Source organism: Ostrea edulis, chromosome 2 (assembly GCF_947568905.1).
Source record: "Ostrea edulis chromosome 2, xbOstEdul1.1, whole genome shotgun sequence".
In the NCBI taxonomy this organism is placed as follows: Eukaryota; Metazoa; Mollusca; class Bivalvia; order Ostreida; family Ostreidae; genus Ostrea; species Ostrea edulis.
The window spans coordinates 98,089,772-98,116,885 of NC_079165.1; the positions used below are offsets into that span (position 1 = coordinate 98,089,772).

At 37.4% G+C, this 27,114-nt stretch overlaps 1 protein-coding gene across 1 annotated transcript in view; it reads left to right on the forward strand.

Moving 5' to 3' along the window:
- LOC125679516 (nuclear pore complex protein Nup214-like) overlaps positions 1-26,616 on the forward strand; it is a 36,525-nt gene extending 9,909 nt beyond the window's left edge. Inside the window, exons 10-29 of the mRNA XM_048918788.2 lie at positions 279-440; positions 571-1,779; positions 1,974-2,050; positions 2,258-2,407; positions 3,052-3,317; positions 4,399-4,557; positions 8,039-8,211; positions 8,304-8,396; positions 10,563-10,732; positions 10,858-10,921; positions 13,131-13,298; positions 13,702-13,968; positions 14,907-15,032; positions 15,630-17,379; positions 17,888-18,033; positions 19,695-19,835; positions 21,457-21,640; positions 23,695-23,843; positions 26,187-26,211; positions 26,457-26,616. Coding sequence (XP_048774745.2) covers positions 279-440; positions 571-1,779; positions 1,974-2,050; positions 2,258-2,407; positions 3,052-3,317; positions 4,399-4,557; positions 8,039-8,211; positions 8,304-8,396; positions 10,563-10,732; positions 10,858-10,921; positions 13,131-13,298; positions 13,702-13,968; positions 14,907-15,032; positions 15,630-17,379; positions 17,888-18,033; positions 19,695-19,835; positions 21,457-21,640; positions 23,695-23,843; positions 26,187-26,211; positions 26,457-26,490 — 5,513 coding nt within the window. The 3' untranslated portion in view covers positions 26,491-26,616. The remainder of the gene's footprint in view (positions 1-278; positions 441-570; positions 1,780-1,973; positions 2,051-2,257; positions 2,408-3,051; positions 3,318-4,398; positions 4,558-8,038; positions 8,212-8,303; positions 8,397-10,562; positions 10,733-10,857; positions 10,922-13,130; positions 13,299-13,701; positions 13,969-14,906; positions 15,033-15,629; positions 17,380-17,887; positions 18,034-19,694; positions 19,836-21,456; positions 21,641-23,694; positions 23,844-26,186; positions 26,212-26,456) is intronic.
- The last annotated feature ends 498 nt before the right edge of the window (positions 26,617-27,114 follow it).

Sequence of the window (27,114 nt, forward strand, 5' to 3'; positions counted from 1 at the left end):
AAAGTGAAGTTTGATGAGAAAATGGATGGGGGTTATAATTGCAGAAAGATACACCATAACATGTTCTCCCCAGTAAGATTTGCCATAACATGTTCTTTTCAAATTGAAAATTGTGTGTTCATCATTTGAGACATTTTGGTTCAGATTGAAGCACTTTTCAGTATTCACATACAATTTTTTTTTTCTTATTATGATATGAATGATGGTATTAATTATGGATGTGATTCAGGAATCATATTATACATGTTCTGAACTACCAAACATGTGAATTATTACAGGAGAACAAAGTCACCCTCCTAGCCCAATGTTCATGCTGCTGTCTACAGAGGGGGTGCTAGTTACATATTATATGATTTACAGTCACACTGAAGTTCCCGCAATCACTCGGCCTCCTCAGGCCCTGCCAGCAAATCCTGTCAGAAAACCCAAACTCACTCAAGGTATCATTGCCTCGTATACATTTGTTGATGTTAAAAAAAATTGTACACATAATATTAGTGGTTTTAATATGTAATGTGAGTTTTCTTTGAATATATTACAATATATTTGATTGTTTGAATAATTTTACAGGCTCATTGCAAAGAGATGCAGCTCCTTTAGAGGCAAGACCAAATTCTCAAGCAGGACAGCCAATTGCTAGCCCATCTGTCTCCAAGGGTCAGGATTCAGTCTCTAAAGCTAGTGTGTTTGGATTTCCTCCCTCTGGTTCTGTTGGAAAGTCTTTATTTGGAGCACCGTCTCCCCAGGGTTTGAGTCTAACATCATCTACACCCTCATCTAGTGCAGCGACTGGGTCAGTATTTGGTCAGATCTCCACAGCAACAACTAAAGTAGGACAAAGTTTCCTGGCAACAGCCCTTTCTGCACCAACAACAGCGGCAGCAACAACTGCTACAAAGACTGGATTTACTGCCACTTCAGCTGCTCCATCACAGTTCAGCTTTAATCCAGGGCAGTCAACCAATTTCAGTTTTAATGCCACTGTCACTAAAGCCTCTACACCTGCTTCGATCAGCCAAGATGTAACATCCACAAGCAATATTTCTTTATCTTCACAGAGCTCAGTTGCCAGCAACACCGGGTTTAATTTCAGCTTTTCTTCATCCAATGTATCATCTTCTGGTCCAGGGCAGACCCAAGTGGCATCTGGAACTCCAGTTAGCAGCACGACAACTACTACAGCTCAGTCACAGCCAGCATTTGGAACATCCACAGTTTCTAAGCAATCAGCTTTTATGTTTGGAAGTTCTGGTTCCACTGCTGCAGGCTTTGGTGTCAAACCTTCTGCTGTATCAACTACACCAACTTTTGGAATGTCAGCAGCACCAACACCCTCAACTCAATCGAGCTTTGGATCAACTGCAACATCAGCTTTGCAAAAGTTTGGTTCTACATCAGTGACAACTCCATCAAATTTAGCCCCAGCATCGTCTGCTGGTAAACCTGCTGTTGGAACTAGTATATTAGCAATTCCAAGTTTTGAGACCACTTCAGCACCATCTGTGCCAGTCTTTGGGGGAAAATCTGTGCCGACTTCTGTGATGCCATCATTTGGGGATGTTAAATCTGCAGCAAATGCAGCTTCCTCTCCACAGCCTCAAACTAAAACTGGTACTGGAATGACACCAAAACAAACCATTGGTGCTCCAGTACAGGGTCTGTCTGTTGCAGGGAAAACTCAAAATTTGAACATTGCCAAGCCACTTTCTGCTCCAGCAGCTGAAAAACAGGAGTCGAGTGGAAGCAAGCCAATCACTGTTCAGAAAATGCCTGTAGCAGGTCAGTGGTTTTAGGATAAAAGTAAATCTTTGTTTCAAAGGATTAGTATTTTGTCTTATGTGAAGGGAGGGGGGTCATAGATGTATTGCTTTTTGATTTAGCGCTGAGAAGAATCAGTTGATTAGATACTACTGCTAAAAGTAAAATAGATTACATATTTACATGTAAATGATCATGATATTGAAAATTCTCAGATACTCAGAAAGCTTTGACAGGCAGCTCGACATCAGATTCTCTAAATGACACATTCAGTGCATCAATTGCAGAAGAGGTGAGTGGAAACTTGTGTACTATTTAATATATTATTATTGATGCTAAAATAGTACATAACTTTCGGAAACACAGAATGTATGAAAAACAGATCATGTATGGAATAATATATAAAGTAGTGAAAGTTCTGTTTATTTGAAGTAAGTCACCATGAATGATAAATTCTTTTGTTTTAATGATGACATTCTGTGTTGTTAATTTTTTAAAGATTGCACACTTTGAGAGGGAATTGCAAGAATTCAGACAGCGTGCTGGAAATCTGAAGGAGACTGTTGGTAGTAAGGAGGACATGCAGGAACTCCGAAACAGAACAGTGGGGGTCAGCAACTTCTGCGTAGACGTCAAAACCAATACAAAGGTGACAAGGAATTTTGATTATAAAACAATGCATCTCTTCACAACATGGCCTCATTTCAAACTGTGTACCCTTTTCAAACATTTGATATACATTGTATATTGAATGATCAGTCAAATGTAGGTATCTTCACCTTCCCACCTACATATGACATGACCTTTTGACCCCCAAGAAGTCATTACATTTGTTATTGCTTTATCTTCCAACTTTTTAGCAAGTATGAGACCAAAAACAAAAAAAAATAGAATATTTTGGAATGGAACTTCCTACATGTATATAGTGTTAACGACATTTTGCTGGCAGCAATCATTCACAGGCAAATCACTATCCCCTGCAACTTTTTTGTGAGGGAATATTGATTTGTTTTATGTGGTATATATGATTTTCTCTTTCAAGTGTTTTTTAATCGGGCCATGGGGATATCATGATGCAAAGTACTGTAGTAGCAGTCACGGTTTCATGCTATTGTTTAGGGAGAATTATTTGAAAATAACATGCCTTTATAATCTTTTTGTAAATGAATTTGAAATTTTAATCTATATATACTTTTTCATTATCAGGAATACAAATTGTCAAGTGAAGTTAGAAATTCATGTTCTGCTGCATATCAGTATTATCTTCAACCTTGTGCAACATTTTATTTGTAGGAGCAGAGTAAAGAAATTTCAGACTTGAAAAGCCTGTGTCTGGATTCCTTTGCCATGGTTGAGGATTGTAAGATGAGGGAGCGCTTTAACACTGATCCCCAGTATAGTCAGTTGATGAGGAACAAAGCCCTGGACCCTAAGAGTCTCAGCACCATGAGAAATCTACAGCAGGAACAGCAGTTATTGGATCAGGGTCTCAGGGATGTTGATGCTATATTGGACCTAGAATGGCAGGAGTATCAGAACAGGAAGAAAAATAGACAGGGGTGTGTACAACTAGGAGAAAGTGAATATAAAAAATCAATTTTATTTTTGAAAATGCATGGCAGTGCTTCCCAAGGTCTTCTGGTAGTTACTGGACATTTGGTCCAGTAATGGTTGAGTTATTACTGGACCAAATCACATTTTACCAGACCAAAATTTTATCTGCAAATTAATCACCTACTGTGGCCCCACCCTACCCTTAGGGCCATGGTTTTGACAAACTTGAATTTACACTATATCAGGAAGCTTAATATTTCATGTAAATTTCTGGCCCAGTGGTTCTTGAGAAGATTTTTAAAGATGTCCCCTAAACATTCCCATGTTAACCTTTGATCCCCTATTGTCGCCCTACCCTACCCCTGGGGGCCATGATTTTAACAAAATATCAGGAAGCTTTCATGTAAATTTGAATTTCTGGCCCAGAATGGCATCGGCGACATACTTTATTAGCCCAAGCATTTCACTTCAGATTCGTCAGTGGAGTATACTTTTCCAACCCGTGTTCAACACCAGTGTTATGAAATACACATTTTTTAAAAACATGTAACTCAAATCAAACGTGCCCATGTTGTTCAAGTATTTCTTGATCAGTTTAAACGCTTTATTTACTTGTTATTTATTACCTAATTCAAACGCTTCAAAGACATCATTAATTTCACTGGATATCGCTCAATTGTATTATCACCCTCTCGGGGGAATTGAAGATGATTGCAAGTTTGATAGATATTTGAGTTAAACGTAAACATGTTTTCTGTTTGCAATGACTAAAAAACGAAATAAATTTTGGGACATGCTGCTAAAAATTGAAAATTTATCTAATCATGTATTTCATTGGAGAAAATATACATGTATAATATGAATCTGTCACATTAACACAGAGACAAATTCACATTTCATCAGAGTTTTATTACAATACATTCCTTTTAAATGAAAATGAGGCAGAGATCATAAGTAAGTGTTACTCAGTTTAACTGTCTTGAATATACATGAATTCAGAGGTCTCAGTTTCAGCTGAAGAAGTTGACGATTTTACTATTGAAAAAAAAGGTCTTTTTTGTAGTAAATGTTGGATTATATTTTCAGAATTCAGAGACCGACCACTGATGGAATTTATCAGGTGGTAAAGAGCAACAGGAATTTGATTATACGTGAGAAGAATCACTTGGATAAGTTAGAAAGTCACCTAAAACAGTTAAAGTTGTACAACAGGAATTCAGCATGGAGGCATCCAGACACATCAAGGTAAGCAGAAATCACTGGTTTTCAATTAAACACGCAGATGACCCTTGATGTCTCAAACTTGATTTCTCAAAGAAATCTTTCAATTAGTTTCCCTATGTAAATAAGCAAATCTATTCTCATGACCTCTTGATTCTTCAAAACTCAAGATCTTGAAAAGTAAATTTTAGTTACTGTAAGATTTACTCTGAATAACTTAAAGTGCTAATTGTTTACACTGTGTTAGTAGTTGTCAATAGACAGTTGTGTTAGTAGTTGTCAGTAGACAGTTGTGTTAGTTGTCAGTAGACAGTTGTGTAAGTAGTTGTCAGTAGACAGGTGTGTGAGTAGACAGTTGTGTGTAGTTGTCAGTAGACAGTTGTGAGTAGTTGTCAGTAGACAGTTGTGAGTAGTTGTCAGTAGACAGTTGTGTTAGTAGTTGTCAGTAGACAGTTGTGTAAGTAGTTGTCAGTAGACAGTTGTGAGTAGTTGTCAGTAGACAGTTGTGTTAGTAGTTGTCAGTAGACAGTTGTGTTGGTAGTTGTCAGTAGACAGTTGTGAGTAGTTGTCAGTAGACAGTTGTGAGTAGTTGTCAGTAGACAGTTGTGTTAGTAGTTGTCAGTAGACAGTTGTGTAAGTAGTTGTCAGTAGACAGTTGTGTTAGTAGTTGTGTGGGTAGACAGTTGTGTGAGTAGTTGTCAATAGACAGTTGTGTGAGTAGTTGTCAGTAGACAGTTGTGTTAGTAGTTGTCAGTAGACAGTTGTGAGTAGTTGTCAGTAGACAGTTGTGTAAGTAGTTGTCAGTAGACAGTTGTGTGAGTAGACAGTTGTGTGAGTAGACAGTTGTGTGAGTAGTTGTCAATAGACAGTTGTGTGAGTAGTTGTCAGTAGACAGTTGTGTTAGTAGTTTTCAGTAGACAGTTGTGAGGAGTTGTCAGTAGACAGTTGTGAGTAGTTGTGAGTAGACAGTTGTGAGTAGTTGTCAGTAGACAGTTGTGTTGGTAGTTGTCAGTAGACAGTTGTGTAAGTAGTTGTCAGTAGACAGTTGTGAGTAGTTGTCAGTAGACAGTTGTGTAAGTAGTTGTCAGTAGACAGTTGTGTTAGTTGTCAGTAGACAGTTGTGTAAGTAGTTGTCAGTAGACAGTTGTGTGAGTAGACAGTTGTGTAAGTAGTTGTCAGTAGACAGTTGTGAGTAGTTGTCAGTAGACAGTTGTGAGTAGTTGTCAGTAGACAGTTGTGAGTAGTTGTCAGTAGACAGTTGTGTAAGTAGTTGTCAGTAGACAGTTGTGAGTAGTTGTCAGTAAACAGTTGTGTGAGTAGTTGTCAGTAGACAGTTGTGTTGGTAGTTGTCAGTAGACAGTTGTGTTGGAGGTTGTCAGTAAACAGTTGTGTGAGTAGTTGTCAGTAGACAGTTGTGTGAGTAGTTGTCTGTAGACAATTGTGCTGGTAGTTGTCAGTAGACAGTTGTGCTAGTAGTTGTCTATAGACAGTTGTGTTGGTAGTTGTCAGTAGACAGGTGTGTTGGTAGTTGTCAGTAAACAGTTGTATGAGTAATTGTCATTAGACAGTTGTGCTGGTAATTGTCAGACAGTTGCATTAGTAGTTATGTGAGTAGAGAGTTATGTGAGTAGTTGTCAGTAGACAGTTTTGTGAGTAGTTGTCAGTAGACAATTGTGCTAGTAGTTGTCTGTAGACAGTTGTGTTGGTAGTTGTCAGTAGAAAGTTGTGTGAGTAGTTGTCAGTAGACAGTTGTGTGAGTAGTTGTGTGGGTAGACAATTGTGCTGGTAGTTGTCAGTAGACAGTTGTGTTAGTTGTCAGTAGACAGTTGTGTGAGTAGTTGTCAGTAGACAGTTGTGTGAGTAATTGTCAGTAGACAGTTGTGTTGGTAGTTGTAAGTAGACAGTTGTGTTGGTAGTTGTCAGTAGACAGTTGTGTTAGTAGTTGTGTGGGTAGACAGTTGTGTGAGTAGTTGTCAATAGACAGTTGTGTGAGTAGTTGTCAGTAGACAGTTGTGTTAGTAGTTGTCAGTAGACAGTTGTGAGTAGTTGTCAGTAGACAGTTGTGTAAGTAGTTGTCAGTAGACAGTTGTGAGTAGTTGTCAGTAGACAGTTGTGTAAGTAGTTGTCAGTAGACAGTTGTGTGAGTAGACAGTTGTGTGAGTAGACAGTTGTGTGAGTAGTTGTCAATAGACAGTTGTGTGAGTAGTTGTCAGTAGACAGTTGTGTGAGTAGTTGTCAATAGACAGTTGTGTTAGTTGTTGTGTGGGTAGACAGTTGTGTAAGTAGTTGTCAGTAGACAGTTGTGTGAGTAGTTGTCAGTAGACAGTTGTGTGAGTAGTTGTCAGTAGACAGTTGTGTTGGTAGTTGTCAGTAGACAGTTGTGAGTAGTTGTCAGTAGACAGTTGTGAGTAGTTGTCAGTAGACAGTTGTGTGAGTAGTTGTCAGTAGACAGTTGTGTTGGTAGTTGTCAGTAGACAGTTGTGTTGGTAGTTGTCAGTAGACAGTTGTGTTAGTAGTTGTGTGGGTAGACAGTTGTGTGAGTAGTTGTCAATAGACAGTTGTGTGAGTAGTTGTCAGTAGACAGTTGTGTGAGTAGTTGTCAGTAGACAGTTGTGAGTAGTTGTCAGTAGACAGTTGTGTAAGTAGTTGTCAGTAGACAGTTGTGTGAGTAGACAGTTGTGTGAGTAGTTGTCAATAGACAGTTGTGTGAGTAGTTGTCAGTAGACAGTTGTGTTAGTTGTTGTGTGGGTAGACAGTTGTGTAAGTAGTTGTCAGTAGACAGTTGTGTGAGTAGTTGTCAGTAGACAGTTGTGTGAGTAGTTGTCAGTAGACAGTTGTGTTGGTAGTTGTTAGTAGACAGTTGTGTGAGTAGTTGTGTGGGTAGACAGTTGTGTGAGTAGTTGTCAGTAGACAGTTGTGTTAGTAGTTGTCAGTAGAGAGTTGTGTGAGTAGTTGTGTGGGTAGACAATTGTGTTAGTAGTTGTCAATAGACAGTTGTGTGAGTAGTTGTGTGGGTAGACAGTTGTGTTGGTAGTTGTCAGTAGACAGTTGTGTTGGAGGTTGTCAGTAGACAGTTGTGTGAGTAGTTGTCAGTAGACAGTTGTGGTAGTAATTGTGTGAGTAGACAGTTGTGTTAGTAGTTGTCAGTAGACAGTTGTGTGAGTAGTTGTGTGGGTAGACAATTGTGTTGGTAGTTGTCAGTAGACAGTTGTGTTGGTAGTTGTGTGAGTAGATAGTTGTTTAATTAGTTGTCAGTAGACAGTTGTGTTGGTAGTTGTCAGTCGACAGTTGTGTTGGTAGTTGTGTGAGTAGATAGTTGTTTTATTAGTTGTCAGTAGACAGTTGTGTTATTAGTTGTTAGTAGATAGTTGTGTTGGTAGTTGTCAGTTGACAGTTGCATCATAGACAGTTTTGGATTAATGCCCATACTGACTTTGCCTTCATGTTTTCTCTTTAATTTTTTTATAGAAATATTTAAAAGTGTACACTATTCTCTTTGTTACAGAGAACCAGCAGAGCTGTCATCTTTGGCAGACTCCTTGCTGGAAAGTCCACGGAAATCCCCCGAAAAACCCAGGAGAGAAGCTAGAAGCGAGTTGCTTGATCCTCGTAAACAGGCAAAGCTACGCGAGTATCTATCAAGGAAAACTGTGATCAAAGTCAAATCAACCAGACCTGGTAAGTACACGGTAGTTTCCCTGACATGTTTGTTTTACAGATAGCTAGATAGGATTTTCTCATTTTACATTTTTCATGTGTGTTCTTTGCAGAGAACTTGTCCATGTCCAGGCTAGCTTCAACAGAGAAGATACGACAGGCACTCAGCAGACAGAACTCGCCCACAAAACCTCGTGCTCCTGCAGGTTTGTATCAGTAGATTTGGTAACATATTGTGGAAAATGCAAATATAATATAGATCACAGTTTTTATTTCGCCCATTTAGCTCATTCAACCTCAGTTGCCCTATCTAGGATAAACCACAATACTGAATTGCAGTTTGTGCACCATGCAAATTCTGCTTTCACTCCCTGCTGCAGACGAGTATTGACAAACAACAAATGGACAGTCGCAGCTTCTTTATTTATGTGTATACCTTTCTTATGTTTGAAAGAGGAATGGATCCTATTTTTTACAGTACAGATTTTAATTACTGTTGTAATTTTAATCTGTTAACACAATGCTGTCATCATCACTGCTTTCATTTTCACAGTTTGTGTCATTCTCTGATGCTTTGTATGATTTTTTTTCCATGTTCAATAATTCCCAGTCTTATCCTTGTTCAAAGCATCATCTAATGCAAGATTTCCACTATATTATTTTCTGCATTTTACATGTCAACTAACTCAAAACCCTTGAATTCTTTTCCACTTAAATCTCCCACAGTTCCATCATTACCGATTGATATCAGCAACCACGCTTCACAAAATCTTTTGCATTTGTCTATTTTTATGCCCCTCTTTGAAAGCACTTTCTTGGCAAACATCAAACTCAGTACACTGGTACCCTCAATGGGTTATATGACCTCTATTGATTTTTGGGTCACAAGGTTATAGATCAAACTGCTCTGGACATACAAAAATATTGTCTGCACAATATCTTGTGAACCCTTTACTTGATAGACAACAAACTTGGTACTCTGAAAATATTCCCCATTGATTTTAGGGTCATGTCACAGGTCAGGATCAAACTTCTCCCGACATAAGAAAATATTGTCTGCTCGATATCTTAAGAAGCTTTTGCTTGGTAGACATCAAACTTAATTCTTTGGCACCCTCTAAAGAGTATATGACCCCTATTGATTTTGGGGTCACAAGATCAAAGGTTTTAACTATTCCAGACAGAAGAAAATATTGTCTGCTCTATATTTTGAGAGCCCTATGCTTGATAGACATTAGACTTGCTATACATGTACATGCAAACCCTAAGAAGTAGATAATTGTTATCAATGTCAGAGGTCAACCTTTCCTGCACATTAGAAAATAGTGTGTGCTCAATGTTATGAGATAATGACCTGTATTGATTTTGATGTCACAAGGTCAAAATTCAGAGGTCAAACTATTCTAGATACAAGAAAATATTGTCTGCTCAATATTTTGAGAACCCTCTGGTTGATAGACATCAAACTTGGTACTCTGGTGGTATCCCTTTTTATATTTTGAATTTAAAGTTGACCCATTTCACGTTGCAGGGGGTGGGGGGGGGGGGGAACCATACCATATATTAGGTAGTTTTGGTGCACTGGAAATGTTCATTAGCTTTATTGGTGGATTATGAATATTCATCGAATTTCTGTTCATATAAATGATAAATAATAATGTGCTAAAAATGAAATGCTAATATTACAAATCATGTTTTTTGGAAAAATCCGCTAAGCGTGCGAGAAATTTTCAAGAGAACCTCATCATCAAGAATTTTTTGTCGCTGCAATCCAGTCCTTTAATGTTTCTTGTATATTGGTCACCATGAAACAGTTCATCACTAGTAAATCCCGTCTGATTAAAACCAACCCCCTCCTCCTTACACTGGTCACACTGACGAGTGTAAGGAGGAGGGGGGTGGTTTTAATCAGACTGTAGTAAATCATGGAATAAAGTCATTGTGAATAAAAGTTGGTTTACAGTATTTAGAAGTCAGAAATTTACATTCAATTTTCGTTACTACTCATCATTTTAGAGCCCTCTTTCTAGGCTAAAAGTGTTTGAGACCAAATGGAAATGTGTTAGCTTCTGTTTTCAATACACATATTTGCTATAGAATAGTTTTAAAAAATCACTGCATATTCAGATGCAGGATAGGAGAGGGACATCCAAATAACTTTCTGTGAATTTTAGTCATCTTTATTATGCAAAATTTCATGATGAAATAGACACATGTATGCAATTACAGTGTACAATGTAATTACATGTATAACATTTAGCAGGGAACAAAAGACTTCTCTTTCGACATCAATCTTCTATAAGCAATTTAGTTGTATTTGCTGTCTACTGATATTTCTAAACTCTTGTAAAGTTTTGCTGTTCTTTTGTCAGATATGAAAGCTGCTGTGAAGCCCACAATACCAGGCAGGACAATCCTACGTGCCACATCCCACAATGGAGCCCGCCAAACAGCCAATCAGGGCTTACAGCCAGGAGTACAGCCAGGATTTAGACAGCAGATCAACATGCAGGCAAAATCAAACAGCCACCCAGGTTTAATGGTACACAGAGAAAATATTTCCATCATTTACAGTTTGATGATATTCTCTCACTTTTCAGCATTTGTAATATTAATTGTAAATTTAACCTTTGAGTTTTATGCTATAAAGTGTACACAATGTTTCAGTTTGCCAACAGTGGAAATACCATGTCTTCCATGATGGGATTCCAGCAAAAAGTCCCCCAGGATTGTACGTTTTTATTGAATATTCTTTTTTGCTTGTAATTTGTACAATAGTGGAAGATTCAACTTACGCCATAGTTTTAGTTACACAGTTAGTAAGTGACCTGATACGCAAAAATACATGGTGTGAAAAGAAAACCCGTATCGCCAAGCCCGATAAGGGTTTTCTTTTCACACCATTTATTTTTCTGTATCAGGTCACTAACTAACTGTGTAACGAATTTATCACGTCAAAGACGTCTAACTGTATATGTTAGGGTCTATATCATACAACTTAGTCAAATGTCTTTCCTTTGGTTTAAGAATAATGCTGCAAGTCGAACCTGACAATAAATTACTCACTCAATATGGATTTTTCTCGCATGATACTTTTTAGGTCACCTGAATTCATTCAGGTGACCTATTGCTATCTGTTTTTGTCCGTCGTCGTGCGTTAACATTTGAACATTTTCAGCTTCTTCTCTGAAACCCCTGAACCAATTTCAACCAATTTTGGCATATAGCATCTGTGGGTGGAGGGGAACAAAAATTGTGAAATTCGTGGTCCCTGCCCCCCTGGGGCCTGAGGGGTGGGGCAAAAACCATCAAAATGAGTGTAATTTTAAAAAATCTTCTTCTTTACTCCTGGACATCAAGAAGCCAAACTGTGGGCATAATTATAATGAGCATTGAGCCCTCTACCAAAATTGTGAAATTCATGGCCCCTGGGGCAGGGGTTCTTGTGTTAGGGTGGGGTTCTATTGGTCATATAGTGAAAATGTAGAAATTCTTTGAAAACCTTCTCTGTCTCTGGGTATTAAGTAGACAAACTAATAGCATGGTAATGATGAGCAAGGATGCCTCTTTATACCCCCCGCAACAAGTTGTGGGGGGGTATACTGGAATTGGGTTGTCCGTCCGTCCGTCTGTAGACGCAATGGTTTCCGGGCTCTAAAGCATTATCCTTTCCACCTACCGTCACCATATCATACATATGGACTACCCATAGGATGAAGATGTTCCCTATCGATTTTGGGATCAAAAGGTCAAAGGTCAAGCGCACTGGACATTGAAGTAGCAATATTGTTTCTGGGCTCTAAAGCGTTATCCTTTCCACCTACAGTCACCATATCAAACATATGGACTATCCATGGGATGAAGATGTTCCCTATAGATTTTGGGGTCAAAAGGTCAAAGGTCACGCGCACTGGACATTGAAGTAGCAGTATGGTTGCCGGGCTCTAAAGCGTTATCCTTTCCACTTACAGTCACCATATCATATATATGGACTACCCATGGGATAAAGATGTTCCCTATTGATTTTGGGGTCAAAAGGTCAAAGGTCAGGCGCACTGGACATTGAAGTAGCAATATGGTTTCCGGGCTCTAAAGCGTTATCCTTTCCACCTACAGTCACCATATCATACATATGGACTACCCATGGGATGAAGATGTTCTCTATAGATTTTGGGGTCAAAGGTCATGCGCACTGGACATCGAAGTAGCAACACTCAGAAAAGAGGTAGTTTATACCTATTACCAACACCCTTTGGGAGATTGGGGTAAGCGGGGGGTATTCTTAGTGAGCATTGCTCACAGTACCTCTTGTTAAAAATTGTGAAATTCATGGCCCCTGGATCAGGGGTTCTGGTGCTAGGGTGGGGCTCTATAAGTCATATAGTGAAAATGCATTATTTCTTTGAAAATCTTCTTCTCTGTCCTTGGGTATTAAGTAGACAAACCAATAGCATGGTTATGATGAGCAAGGATGCCTCTTTCAAAATTGTGAAATTCATGGCCCCTGGGTCAGGGGTTCTGGTATTAGGGTGGGGCCCTATTGATCATATAGTGAAAATGCATTTTATTTCTTTGAAAATTTTCTCTGCTGCTGGGTATTAAGTAGACAAACTAATAGTATGATAATGATGATCAAGGATGCTTCTTTCAAAACTGAAATTTATGGCCCCTGGGTCAGGGGTTCTGGTGCAAAGGCGGGGCTGACCACATAGCTATTCAATGTTTCTTCCATCCAAAAGTAAAATTCTTATATTTAAACACAAACCTAATTCAAACATTGGAAGGTTGTTACATGATACTCAGGTGACCTATAAAGCCCCTGGGCCTCTTGTTTTTCACGGCATCATGTGAACAAGATCTGACCAATTAAATTTCAACAATTTTGTCTGAGGCGTGATAAACCAATATATGTACATTGACAGACTTATGACGTTTTTCAGTGAAGTCGTCAGTTTCCTATCCTGAGTTTGAGGACATAACACCCACTACGTCTACTGATGGAACGGAGGAAGATGAGGATGATGATTATGATGAAGATGATGATGACTACGACGATGGGATGGGTCCAGACAGTGGTCATGATTCAGAACCACTCAATCGCAAAATAGGTCATTCTAGCATTTACTTGTACATTGTACTTGTTTGTAGTGTGGAATCAATATATTTTCATGGTTACTCTATCCCACAAATTCAAAATTTTAATGAAAGGAACAATCTATATATTAAATGTTTCTCACTATGGCAGTCCATGGAGAATTTTATTTTAAGTATTCTAAAATTGATTACCAGTAGAGATAGAATCAGTTATAAAATCCTAATGAAAAAAAGTTTCTAATTACATGAAATAACTTTAAATTTGAATTTCATGTATTAAAAAAGTGTATTTTGTTCGTATTATAAATGAAATACCATAACGGTAGTATTTCCTTACTCGCTATTTCAGCCTTTAAGTTATCTGATTGTGAGATTGTAATGCTTAATCTTTTTTTTTTCCTGAAAATTTTGTTGTAGCTGAGAGAAAGCCTGCCTCCATTATGTCTACAGTCTCCTCTGTGACAACAATGACTACTAAAGCATCAACTCTCCCAGTGCAGAATTTTGGACAGCCTATGTCGGGCTTTAGCAGTTTTTCTGGTACAAGTAAAATTGTTTTTGGAAGTGGTGCAAAGCCAGAGTCCACGCCTTCCATGGGTTCCCCCAAGCCTGTCTTTGGAGGAGGATTCCAAGGATTCAAGGCTGATGATAAAACTCCCACCCACACCTCGACCCCGAAAACCAGTAAATTTCATTTCACTTTTTCAAATACTGTAGAATTATTTATTTTTGTGGGGTCAAATGTTATCAGTGAAAAAAAAACTATACTGATTTTGTGGGTCTTACTTTCATGAGGAGGGGATGAAATTTTGTTTTTATTCACTTTCATGTTGGAGGATAAGAATTCGTGCTTACGTGTATGTTCATAGTATGAAATCAAGGAAAATTTGGCCCATCAAAAATGAATGGTTTTGCAATTGTACCAGTGCAGAGAGTATATATATGCCTGGGGGAGATGATAACTATGAAATATGGAATTTGTAATTTTTAGTTCACCTGAGTCAAAGGCTTAGGGAAGCTAGCTTCTCTGATTTAAAGTCTGTATGTTTAACTCTTCATATCACATTAGTGTGTTATAACATTAGATTTGAGAAGTCTTTAATTTTAGGCTTCATAATGTATATTCCTTTTGACAATACATACACAAATTTGAAGCCATATTTCTATACATACAAGCTTTTGGCTGCAGTCCTATACAAGCAGAACTTAAACCACAATCCTACACAGCCATATTCCTAATGAACCACAATCCTACACAACCACATTCTTAAACCATAATACTAAACAAACCACAATCCTACACAGCCACAATCCTACACAGCCATAATACTATACAGCCACAATCACACACAACCACAATCCTACACAGCCACAATCACACACAGCCACAATCCTACACAACCACAATCCTACACAATCCAACACAACCACATTCTTAAACAAACCATAATCCTAAATGAGTCACAATCCTGCACAGCCACAATCCTACACAACCACAATCCTAAACAAACCACAATCAAATTACTTCAGTCAGCATTGTGACCCATGGACCTTATGATTTGCTGAAGAAAGTTGCTAGTATATAATGATTAAGATATTAAGAATTTATTTATCCATATCAGCTTTGAAGTTTGGGAGTGATGCTGCACCAAGTTTTCAGGGGAAAAATCTGTTTAGCCAACCTTTGAAGGCTGAGGAAAGTAAAACTGAAGAATCCAAACCAGTTTCTTCACCACTGCTCGCAAAAGGTATTTTTTATTTAAGTAATGAGGTGTCTTTTTTAACATCTGTAGGTTATAAATTAGTCCCATCTATACAATACTTGTATAGGTAAGTCCTTTGGGTTTTATGGTAGATTTAATAATGTACCAACTATATATTATATGAATATCAAAAAATGGTACTGTATATCTTATATTTTTATGTGTGATTGATATGGAACAATATTTTGTCTTTCTTGTAGGTATTTAGTTTTAGATGGATGCACAAAAATACATTTTTTTTTTCAAGACTGTCAACTTTTCATGCTTGATTATGATGTTATTGAATCACATAGCCATGACCTTTTGACTCGAGATTGTATCTGTACAATATAGACACACCTCTGCTTTGTATTTTTATGAAAAACAAAACATAAGCAATTAGAAATATATTGATTTATGCTGGAAATAAAATCATTGTGAATTCTCATGTTTTCAGTGACTTCCATAAATTATTTTTAGCAACTATAAAGCTATACACAGATATACATGATATGTACTTGTACTATCAGAAGCTGATATTATTATCAGAAGCTGATGTTATCATTAACATGGGATAGTGTAGTATTTATTATGATATTTCAGCTCTGTCACTTGAATCTGATGAGGAAGATGTGGAATTAGGGGAAACCAAAATCAGTGTAGAGAAGTCTGGTCAAACACAGCCAAAGCCAGCATCTATTCCAACAGAGGCCTCCAAAGGCAAGGCAGAGTCAGGTGGGCTGTTCGGGATCAGGAAAGTGCCATCCAACAATTCCTTAACAGACACAGCAGCACCCACAGCTGTATTTGGTCAGTCATCAAGCACAACATCCAGTTTACTTCAACCAAACTCTGGTAACCCTGTGTCTGGACCAGCTTCATCATCTACAGCTGGAAGAGGTTTGTTTGGAATGACTAATTCTGGTGAAGTGCCTGGGGGAAGTTTGCTTGGACAGACTTCTGCTGCAGGTGGAGGTTTGTTTGGCAAACCTACAAAGGATGAAGAAAAGGAAAAATCTACTCCAGCAGCAACTTCCTCTACTGGATTGTTTGGACAGAACACAACTTTGAGCAGTACTGGATCATTTGGGCAACCAAGTTCTCTTCAGACATCACTGACCAGCACAAGTGGTGTGCTTAGTCAAGTAACCACTTTGGCTGTTACAACTATTTCTGAATCCCCCTCCACTGGTCAAGAAAGTGCAGCTCCTGCTATAACCACTGTAGCTGGAGGGTTATTTGGGCAGCAAAAGGCAACAACTGTAACATCTAGTTCAGGGTCTGAATTATCTGGCCCACAGCCAGCAAATTCTGAAAATGGACTGTTTGGTCAACCTTCAACCACAGTCTCCAGATTGATTGGACAACAAACAACTACTACGTATGGATTATTTGGAAAAACATCGACTTCGCCACCACCCTACCCCAATGCAGAGTCTGGATTAATTGGGAGACCTACAACTTCTGGCAGTGGAGCATTTGTACAATCATCTGCCACTTCTTCAACAGGAACAGGATTGTTTGGAAAACCAACAACTATTACTTCCTCAACAGGAACAGGATTGTTTGGAAAACCAACAACTACAGGGTCAGAATTATTTGGACAACAAACAACAACTTCTGTATCTGGTGCTGGACTTTTTGGACAACAAACAACAACATCAGGAACTGGAATATTTGGACAGCAGACAGCAAGTGTTACATCTTTAACTTCTTCATCTGGAGATGGACAGTTTGGACAACAAACAACAACACCAGGGGCTGGGTTATTTGGACAACAGACTACAAGCACTACATCTTCAACTTCTGGTTCTAACATATTTGGACAGTCAAACACAACCCCTCATTCTGGAGATGGATTGTTCGGAGCATCTGCAGCTTCAACAACATCCTCAGCAGGAACCGGTCTGTTTGGTCAAACTTCTGCTACTTCAAATGCTGGTACTGGATTATTTGGTCAAAGTGGGACAGGAGGTTTTAGCCAGAGCTCCGACTCAAAGCCTTCAATGATTGGTGGACTCCTGTCTGCCACAGATGAGGCTCCTGCCATAAGTGCTACATTTGGTCAGGTAGATCCAGCCAAAAATTTATTTGGATCCCAACCAGGAACATCATCTTCAGCATCCCTGTTTGGACAACCACCTCCACCATTTGGGTCTTCTGCTTCTTCCTCAGCTGGGCCAGGATTTGGGAGCACATCCACTAGTGGTGGGTTCAGTTCATCTGGAGGTGGACTTGGATTTGGGAGCACTGTCACTACCACTGCCATGTCAGGATTTGGTCAGGCAAATCAAGGAATGTTTGGGCAGTCTACTAGTAGTATCGGTTCCAGTCCATTTGGGGGTTTTGGCAAGTAAGATCATTTTCTTTTATTTCTATTTTCATAAGTGTTACTGTGGAGTCATTATTGTTCATGGGGGATTGATGTTCGTGGATTTCGTGGGTCACTCTTACCCACGAATTTACGTGTCCTCGAACATTTTTTTAAAACCAAGTAGAGGTAACTCTCCTGGTGACATCGTATCGCTTAACCACGAAATGATGTCCCCACAAACAAGCAAAATTTTGCTTACCCACGAACATTGGCCCCCACGAATTGAAATGATTCCACAATATTCAAAGTATTGTCACTACTTTTTGCTTTTGAAAGATGTTTGCATGAATAGGTACTAGTATAATAGAAATTGCCATATACTGTATTTTCAGTGGTTCATGATTATATTCTGTATTTCAGTATTATTAATGTTTACGTTAGCAGTATGTACTTTTGAAATATACACTGTACATGTTTATTTGCAATCGGAATGAATTGATGTTAAATGTTTTCATTGCTCAGGAATTCAGCATTTCTGTGTTTTCAGTACACCTAGTGCACAGTCCTCTGGAGGGATGTTCGGAGGAGGAGGAGGTGGAATGTTTTCAGGACTTGGTGGCAAACCTTCAGAGGACAAGGCTAATACCAATGTGTTTGGAACAGCCACATTTGGAAGTCCAGGAGCCCCAGAATGTTAGTTTTAGCTCACAGTCAAACATACTTCAACTTTTTATTAATAGTTTATAGCAATGAAACTGTATGTATTTTTCATTTCTTACATGAATTGAAAAGAAAATCTACATGTATTTTCATGTTTATACTAAATTATTTATGTTGCTCTGCAAATGTTATGCATATGTCATTTGGTCATCTCTAAAAATACATGTGCATGTACTTTTGCTGTATGTTTTAAAGAGACATGGACATGATTTGAGCTGAAAATTTTCAAATTTTATTTTACCATTTTTATATGCCCGTCTTTAGAAATTATTATGGTACAGTGATGTCTGTACGTCCGTCCGTCCGTTCGGGGTTTTCTCTTTATAATTTCATTTCCCTTTAACATATCGTGCTGAAACTTGCTGTGTAGCTTCTTTGTGGGTCACTCTAGATCATACTGCAATTTTGAGTCATTTCAACCTTTTTACCAGGAGTTTTGCCCCATTATTTGGAAATAATTATTATATGGAGGGTACATAATTTGTCCGCCCTACTCCTCCCACAGTTTTCAAGTGAGAACCTTCTTATTTTGTGGAGTGTTTGTATTGGTATTGAAGATGTGCATGTGGGATGGATTTTGATTTTCTACAATTTTTGAGAAAATTACAGGTTGTTGAACTTGGCTATTTGGAAATTAATATTCTATGGAAGGTACATAATTTGTTCGCCCAACTCCTCCCACAGTTTTCAAGTGAGGACCTTATTTTGTGGAGTGTTTGTATGGGTATTGAAGATGTGCATCTGGGGAAGGATTTTGATTTTCTTCCATTTTTGAAAAAATTACAGGTTGTTGAACTTGGTCCATTTTGCGGAAATCTCGATTTTTAAGCTAAGACCCTTTGTTCATATGAAAGTTTGTCACAGCCTCACGATGGCTGATACTACCTGAAGCAAAGTTATACAAATTATAGCACAAGAAAAACACCCTATGTAAGAATTTCACGGGCGTATTATGTACTGTTTGCAATACTCTTGTTATTGTTTACAATGCTTAACTAAAGTATTTCTAATGATCAACCAAAATTTTAATATCAGTTGTTGAGTTACAAGTGAGAAACAGCACTCACAATCTTCAATATCTAAATAAGGCTCGTGCCATGTTTTTGTTTACATATAAATTGCTTAATAGGAAATAGCATGTTTAAAGCAAAATGTGATGTGCTAAACACTGGAAACTGCTTAATTGCATTCTGAATTATCTTGTAAATTGAAAAAATCTGCTTTAAACGAAACATTTACTGGCATATTTAACATAAGTAAACAAAAACATGGCATGAGCCTTGTTTACATTACCAAAACTTGTGAGCTCTGCATTTCCCACATACCTCGACAACTGACATTAAAAATTTTGCTGACCATTAGAAATATCTTAGTTTACTAGCATTCTAGACATTGAAAATGGAAAAATAAAATTAGAAAATTTTCAACTCAAATAGTGTCCATGATTCTATATAAGGTAATATAATCTGTAGAGTTCAAATGTCAGAGTCACACTAGTATTAAACTACAACTCGTGTGCCCTGGTGATGCTCTTTATTAAATTTGACAGACATACAATGTATTTGTGTACTTTTGTAAAATATCTTTCCCATATCTTGCCAACTTGGTCTGACACAATTGTTAACCTTTTACAGCCAACTTGTTTGGCAACCAGGGCAGTAATACATTTAGAAGTGCAGGTGGATCCAGCCCTTTCACAGGCGGTGGGTTTAGTGGAGGTGGTTCCAATGTGGCGTCCTCTGGCTTTAGTGTAGCCAAGCCACAAAGCCCAGGAGGTAAACTGTCTTTACTTTTACTGTATAACATTGTTTCTTATTTCATACACAGCAGAAATGTTAATGCAGTTAGTGACTGGATACCCTGACAACAGCTGTTTGACCCAGGAATGGATTTGTTATCCTTAGTTTAAGCTGAAGGCCCAGAGCAACAGATCTGTTCGTGGGTCAACTGTTGTCAGAGTATTCTTCAGTCTGTAACCTTTCATAATACATGTACATGTATAAATCATCATTTTTGTAGTTTGTTTTCTTTGTGAATTGGGACAGTAAACTTGCTTTTGTTCAATTAGCCAGTGAAAATCTTTTTATTATACCCCCCGAACGAAGTTCTGGGGGGTATATAGGAATCACTCTGTCTGTCTGTCCGTCCGTCTGTCTGTCTCCAGATTCGTGTCCGGGCCATAACTTCTTTGTTCTTTGACATAGGCATACCATATTTGACACATGAGTGTATCACCATGAGATGATGTGTCATGTACCTTCATGACCTCCATATGACCTTGACCTCAAGGTCAAAATTAAAGGTTTTACAATGGATTCGTGTCAGGGCCATGACTTCTTTGTTCGTTGACATAGGCATACCATATTTGACACATGAGTGTATCACCATGAGACGATGTGTCGGGTACCTTCATGACCTCTATATGACCTTGAACTTTGACCTCAAGGTCAAATTGATTATAGGGTTTTGACATAGTCATACCATAAGACATGGGTGTATCACCATGAGACTATGTGTCATGTACATTCATGACCTCTTTATGACCTTGACCTTTGATCTCAAGGTCAGAATTATAGATTTATACCATGGATTTGTGTTTGGACTATATCTTCCATTTTCTTCTACAAAGGCATACTATATTTTTACACTCAGGAAAGAGGTAATTTATGCCTATTAACAACACCCTTTGGGAGATTGGGGTAACGGGGCTATTCTTAGTGAGCATTGCTCACAGTACATCTTGTTATTTCAAATATTAAAAAGTTGTTTATTGTGCACATTCAGAAGAAAAATGTTTCTGTACTACCAAATTGAATGTAGGAAGTTTACTTGAGAGAATTTATGAATACTCTTGCAAATACAGAATTTTGTATAGAAATACCTTGTTTAAAATGATGCAAGATTTGAAAGCGCAGGATCACAAGTGTTGCCAGTCATGAAGACTAATCATCATATGACACGCAGTAACCAATGAAAATGGGGCCATCAGTCAATAAATCATTTCTTGTCAAACAGATGACCTTCTATTGGCCAGCTGTTCTCCTTTTAACAGATATTTTAAGATTATGGGATTGTGTTAAATTTAGGTGTGGAGAAAATGATAATGTACAGTGTATAACAGACCATTACATTGTCTTTTTTGAGAGAGATTGTTAATATGTAATGTAATTGCTTTATAATTTATTTAATAATATAATTGTTACAGGTAAATGAAAAGTGTGAGTGTTGATGGCTGTAAAACTGTTACCTTCAGACTACATGCATTACTGGCTTAAATATAATCTCGTATGCATAGTGCACATACATGTATCATTCAAGGACTGGAATGTGCATCTAACAATTAATGAGACAGAATGCAGTTCTTTTATTATGGACACTTATTTTTATGTTGCTCAGGATTTGGAGGAACACCTAGTTTTGGAGCAAGTCCGGCATTTGGGGGACAGGCATCATTTGGAAGCTCTCCTGGGTTTGGGTCAGCACCTTCATTTGGAGGAGGAACAACATTTGGAAATGGGGCTTCATTTCCCAGTCAGATAGGATCACCACAAAACACAGGAAATGCTGGGGGATTTGCAGGGTAACTGATATGATTACTCTATTTATACAAATCTTGAACACTTTTCATTCTTATTTTGATCCCCTTTCAAAAGGTAGAAAAAATGGTTTTGCACATGCTGGTCAGTCATGGACAATACATGTACATTGTATATGTATTTTAAAGGACAAATCTCGTGTTTTCAAAGTATACAGAATTATATGCATTTTGTCTTCCTTATGCTTATAGAAATTAATTGTAATAGTTCGTTCGCTGAAGTATTGCGATAATTAGCCACAATACGGACTTAAATCTAAGCCCCGATTTCAAAAAGCCTAGTTAATTAGATAGGTAGTCACGTGGTACAGTGACGTCATATGCGACCTTCGTCCATCAACTTGTTGTAAAAGTAGTATTAGATATTTTTAAAAACTCGGGGTTTTTGGGGCCTAATTTATTTACCATGGATAACATTTATTTCGATGTTGACAAATTTCCCGAGTCTTATATCTTTTAGCCACCAGTGCATACAAATAGCGACCCAAATGTAGCGAGAAAAGCGAGTATGAAATCTGCATAAATTTGCGAGTAAATAATGTTTACATCGGATCACTGTCTAAACACAATTTGGTAATGCCATTTCTGTAAACAACTGTAATTAGCGGTGTTGCTTTTCTAAAATAAACAGTGCAACTATTATTAAATTTATTTTTGGAGAAGTTAGATAGGCCTAAATTATGATACGATTATGTATCATTGACAACTAGGCCTACTGTCACGGGTGCATTTCGAAAAAGAAAAAATAATAATAATGATCAAACTTATTGTGAAAATCACAATACTTTTAAATTATTTTATTAAAGCAATTTTATTAGGCCTAATCATTATTTTTTGTTATCAACACGTTGTTACTTATATTAGGAAGTGGGAGCGCGGCGTGCTGTTGTTGTAAACACATACGCGTTCCTTAAAAAAAAAATGTAAGCATCATAATTCAATTCAAAGTCGGGAAATATTATGTTTTATTATTTATAATTGAAAGTTCAATTATCTTTTATCTTTAAATTTCTTTTTTAAAACTACCAGTTGGTAGACACTGCTAGCAAAGTTCTTGTTACAAGGTGAAGGTCAGTTGGTGCGAGTGTGTATTGAATTCGAGAGCAGAACGGAAAGCATATGCCGTAGGCCTATATGTAACAGTGCGTAGCTTCGATAGAACCATTTTCTCGCAGTTTATCTACGTATTTGTCCAAGTGCTTGTTTGAAAAAGTACAGGGACAAATTCTACTGGGGGTTTTTATGGCAAAGTCGTTGTGCCGACAAAAAATATTCACGTCTTGTCCCTCATACCTTACTTCGAAAATTGAAAAAAACACAGTCCAAATCTTCTCTACTGACAGCAAGTACACCCTTAAACGGCACAAAACACCCTAATGCAGTGTTATTTACAAACTGTTAATGTGATAATTGTTTGTTTGTCAATTAAATCTAATCTGTTTATGAAATGACTATCAACTGTTTTCAAATCTTCTCGCTCGAGGTCGCATATGACGTCACAGATAATGGCGCGTAAAATATCGAAGAAAATATGCATATCGCAAGATTTGAATTTCATCGCTTTCAAACTCGAAAACTACGCAAAGTGTTTCATTTAAAACACATGTAAAGTAGTTTTAGGCATGAAATGAATTAATTTTGCTGAAAAAATTAAAAAGTTTAAAAACATGCGATGTGTCCTTTAACATTGGTTTTGTCTACAGAAACTGCCCAATTTCTTGAGACCCTGTTATTGAACAGTCATGAAATTGAACAAAAAGGTTGGATAAGATTATCTTGATGACCTCTTGGTTTTGAGGTCAAAGTTCACTGAGCAAATTGTTGTGTGATTAATAATTTACTCTCTACCCAATAGCATACACTTCATAGGCAAGTTGATCACGATTTGTAAAAGAACTGATTCATGTAGATATTGACTTCAATTTGGTGGAAGGGGACACACAAGTTTTACAGAAGTTTCTTGTTTATATACATATAAACTGAATCTGAGGCTTTGGGAGAATTTCTACTGTACCATTACTGTGCTGCAATTGTTTCAGATTCGCTTCCAGTGCCTCCCCAACCTTTGGGGGTCTCGCACAGACTGGAGGCACTCCAACATTTGGTGGAATGTCACAAGGCGATAGTGGCTTTGGTGGGTTTGGAGGGGGTGGAGGAGGAGGAGGAGGAGGTTTTGGTGCAAGTCCAAGTACGTTCAATAGCTACTCAAATGAAAACAAAAATTAAGCATTCTAAAGCACTGATTTAGAAATCATGTATTTAACATTTTCATTATCTCAGCAAATGAGGTTTTCTGATCTATTTTGTCAAACATCTTTGTGGTGTAAACATTTTCATCTTTTAGTTATGAACCTCTGAACCAATTAAAAAAAAAATTGTCACAAAATATCCATATGTAAAAGGGCTTCACATTTTTACAAATTTCTTTTCATGGGAAAATAAAGAAGAAATTTACAAAATTTTCTTCTCCATAACCATATGAGGAAAAAACCTTGCTTGAAAGCTTCTTTATGCAGTAAAATAAGCCTATAGTGAAGTGCTGGGGACAAACAATTTTGGTTTGTTATAAATGTAATTCCTTTTATCAAATGAGTTGATATGTTTGTAAACTACAGGAAATAAAAATCACATCACTGTAAGCATGAATTCATGATAAGTGTTTTTGCTGCAACTAGGTTATACAGTATTATGCTGAAAATTCATGTCTACAAACCATCATACCCTACAATTTGGGTCAGCATGAGGTCAAAGTTTACATTGGAATACATAAAAAATTGTTTCATAAAACCTTCTCAAGAATCAAAATGGTACAATTTATTAAAATGATACCTTTGCGGAGTATCCATTTAAGTTGAATCACATCATGACCCTGGTGCAAGGGTGGGATTCCAAGAGGAATTTCAAGTTCAGATAGGAATATATAAGGGCTATTCCAGAAATAAATACATGGGGGGGGGGGGGGGGGGGGGGGGGGGGGGGGGGCGGGAGGCACCTTTTGTATATACCAAGCACAAATAAAAAAAATAATAAAATATTACCCCATGACCCATCAAATTGATAAACTCATTTTACAATGACCCATCTAATTAAAAAAAAAAACTAACCAGACCCACCACAAAAATATTTTTGAAAATGAAAACGGTACAAATCTCTCGAGGTTTTCGGGACAAACATTCTAGTCAATGACGCGGTAATGCCTGTGCGACATTGTATCACAGTAGTTCTGAAGAAACGATGTCACATCAACAATCAAAGGCATCTATGGCGGGAATGTTGGAAAGATTGGGAGTCCAAACGATGCTATTATCATGAAATGGGTATGGGTATGTTTTTCCATGAATCGTTCGTCTTCTAATGGAGCCCGCGCCCGGAGGCCTCTATATCACCATTACACAGACTGATAAATATAACGCATCGGTACCCTCGTATAAATCAACTAAGGTTTGCCTATTTTTATTAGAAAACGGAATACCTATTGGTTTCAAAATATTCCCAAAATTGATGCACTGTAAACTGTAATAATCTACAGAACAGAGTTCGCCATCACGTCGAAAGGGACCCTACTAAACGCGCCTCTAATTTGAAGAGTGCCGTAATGGAAAGTTATGCGCTACAAAGAGCGACAACTCGAATAGTTCTATGTTACTTCCGATTTTGAAAGCAGCATTTCGAAAGCACGTTTTCAATTTTCCCTCCGACGTTTTGTAACCAACACGACAAGAGCGACAATAAAAATATTCTGAAAACTCAACACCCACATGGCACAAAATAGAACAATAGAAACTACCCACTACCCATAATAAATATTTTTTTAACAGTCCAACCACGGACCAAATAAAATATGAAAAAATACGACCACCCACACAAAAAAATATCATTTGCCGCCCGACCCCCCCATTTGATCATTTCTGGAACAGCCCTAAGAAAAATTCTCAAAAGTTACAAATGCACAGTATGTTGAATTAAAATGCTAGTATCTTCATGTTCTATAGATTCATGCATGTCTGCATTGGATGCAGTTTAACGATATACATGTATTCAACATATACATGTATAGCAAAATTCTTTAAATCTTCTCAAGAATCAAAAGGACACAAGATGTCAAATGTAGACCGTGACGATTTAAGTTGCATCATGATGCATGGCTTCATGGTTTAACAGGAATGTAAGGGAAATCTTCAGATCCACAAGAGTACAGAATGTCAAATTAGTATGCAAGCATCCTCATACCGTGTATACTCATACAATAATCCCTGGGTCCAGGGCTTTAGGTCTTACAAAACACATGTATACATGTGGGAAAATTCTTGCATCATTCTTAAGAACAAGGGCACTTCTGTCACATTGATATACAAGCTTCATGAACATTAAAGTTCAACCACATTGCCCAGGTCATAATTGATATTTTATGAGGTAACTGCTTATATGAACAATGTGGCCCATGGGTCTCTTATATTCCAATTGAACTGTTAAATGATTTTAATTGAAAAATCAAACACAAGTCAAGTATTGTTATATTCATTGTTCACAGGTTTTGGACAGCCCTCCAATCCAGGGTAAGAATTTAAATGATGAAACTTGTACTTCAAAATACACTATACAAGCATATTTATCAATTCAATTTTTTTTATGCATGTACAGTGTACATAAATTTATATACCTATAAACCTGCAGTTTTCAATTTTTCTCTTTTAACATTTAATTCATATTGAACAGGATTCAGAATATATTTTACAATGTAGTAGGTTAGAAATTGGCATTGCTTTGAGAGATAAGATAACCTGTTCTCTTGGTTTTGCAGTGGAAATCCATCATTTACTGGATACAGGTCCTAAATATGACATAACTTCGAAGCACAGTGAAAAATGGACACATTCACTAAGCATGTAGGGATCAGTTTGTACATGTATTTCATATTTGAAAAGTAAACTGTGAAGCATATTAAAGGCTTTATCATTGAGTTTCACCGTCTTATTTTGGGATATGAAGCTGTAGACTTGTACCACTGTATTCTGTGGAGCACCAAATTAACATCAACTCAAATGATTGAAGATATCTTTAATCATTTGAAGATATCAATTCATTTGATGTGTGCAACAATTCAGTTAAAGATATCTTGTAATATTTAATGATTTCTTCAATTCTGAAGTAGTGCACATTGATTGTTAGCATTAATTATTCTGCTGAATTGATGCACACTATAATTTAATATGTTGCTCTCCAAATGAATTGATGCTGAAGAGAGCAATAATTAATTAATGTGTGCATCAATTCATTTAATGCAGGCACTATCTAATTAAAGTTAGATTCTTTGAGCCACTCGCGTATATCACTACACAATATGTGAGCGGATCGAAGGATGATGTACGCAATAATAGAAGTATAGCTCTCTTCAGTTGAATTGTAGTTTGCATTAATTCAATTAATGCACACAATAATTGAATTATTGCTTTCTTCAG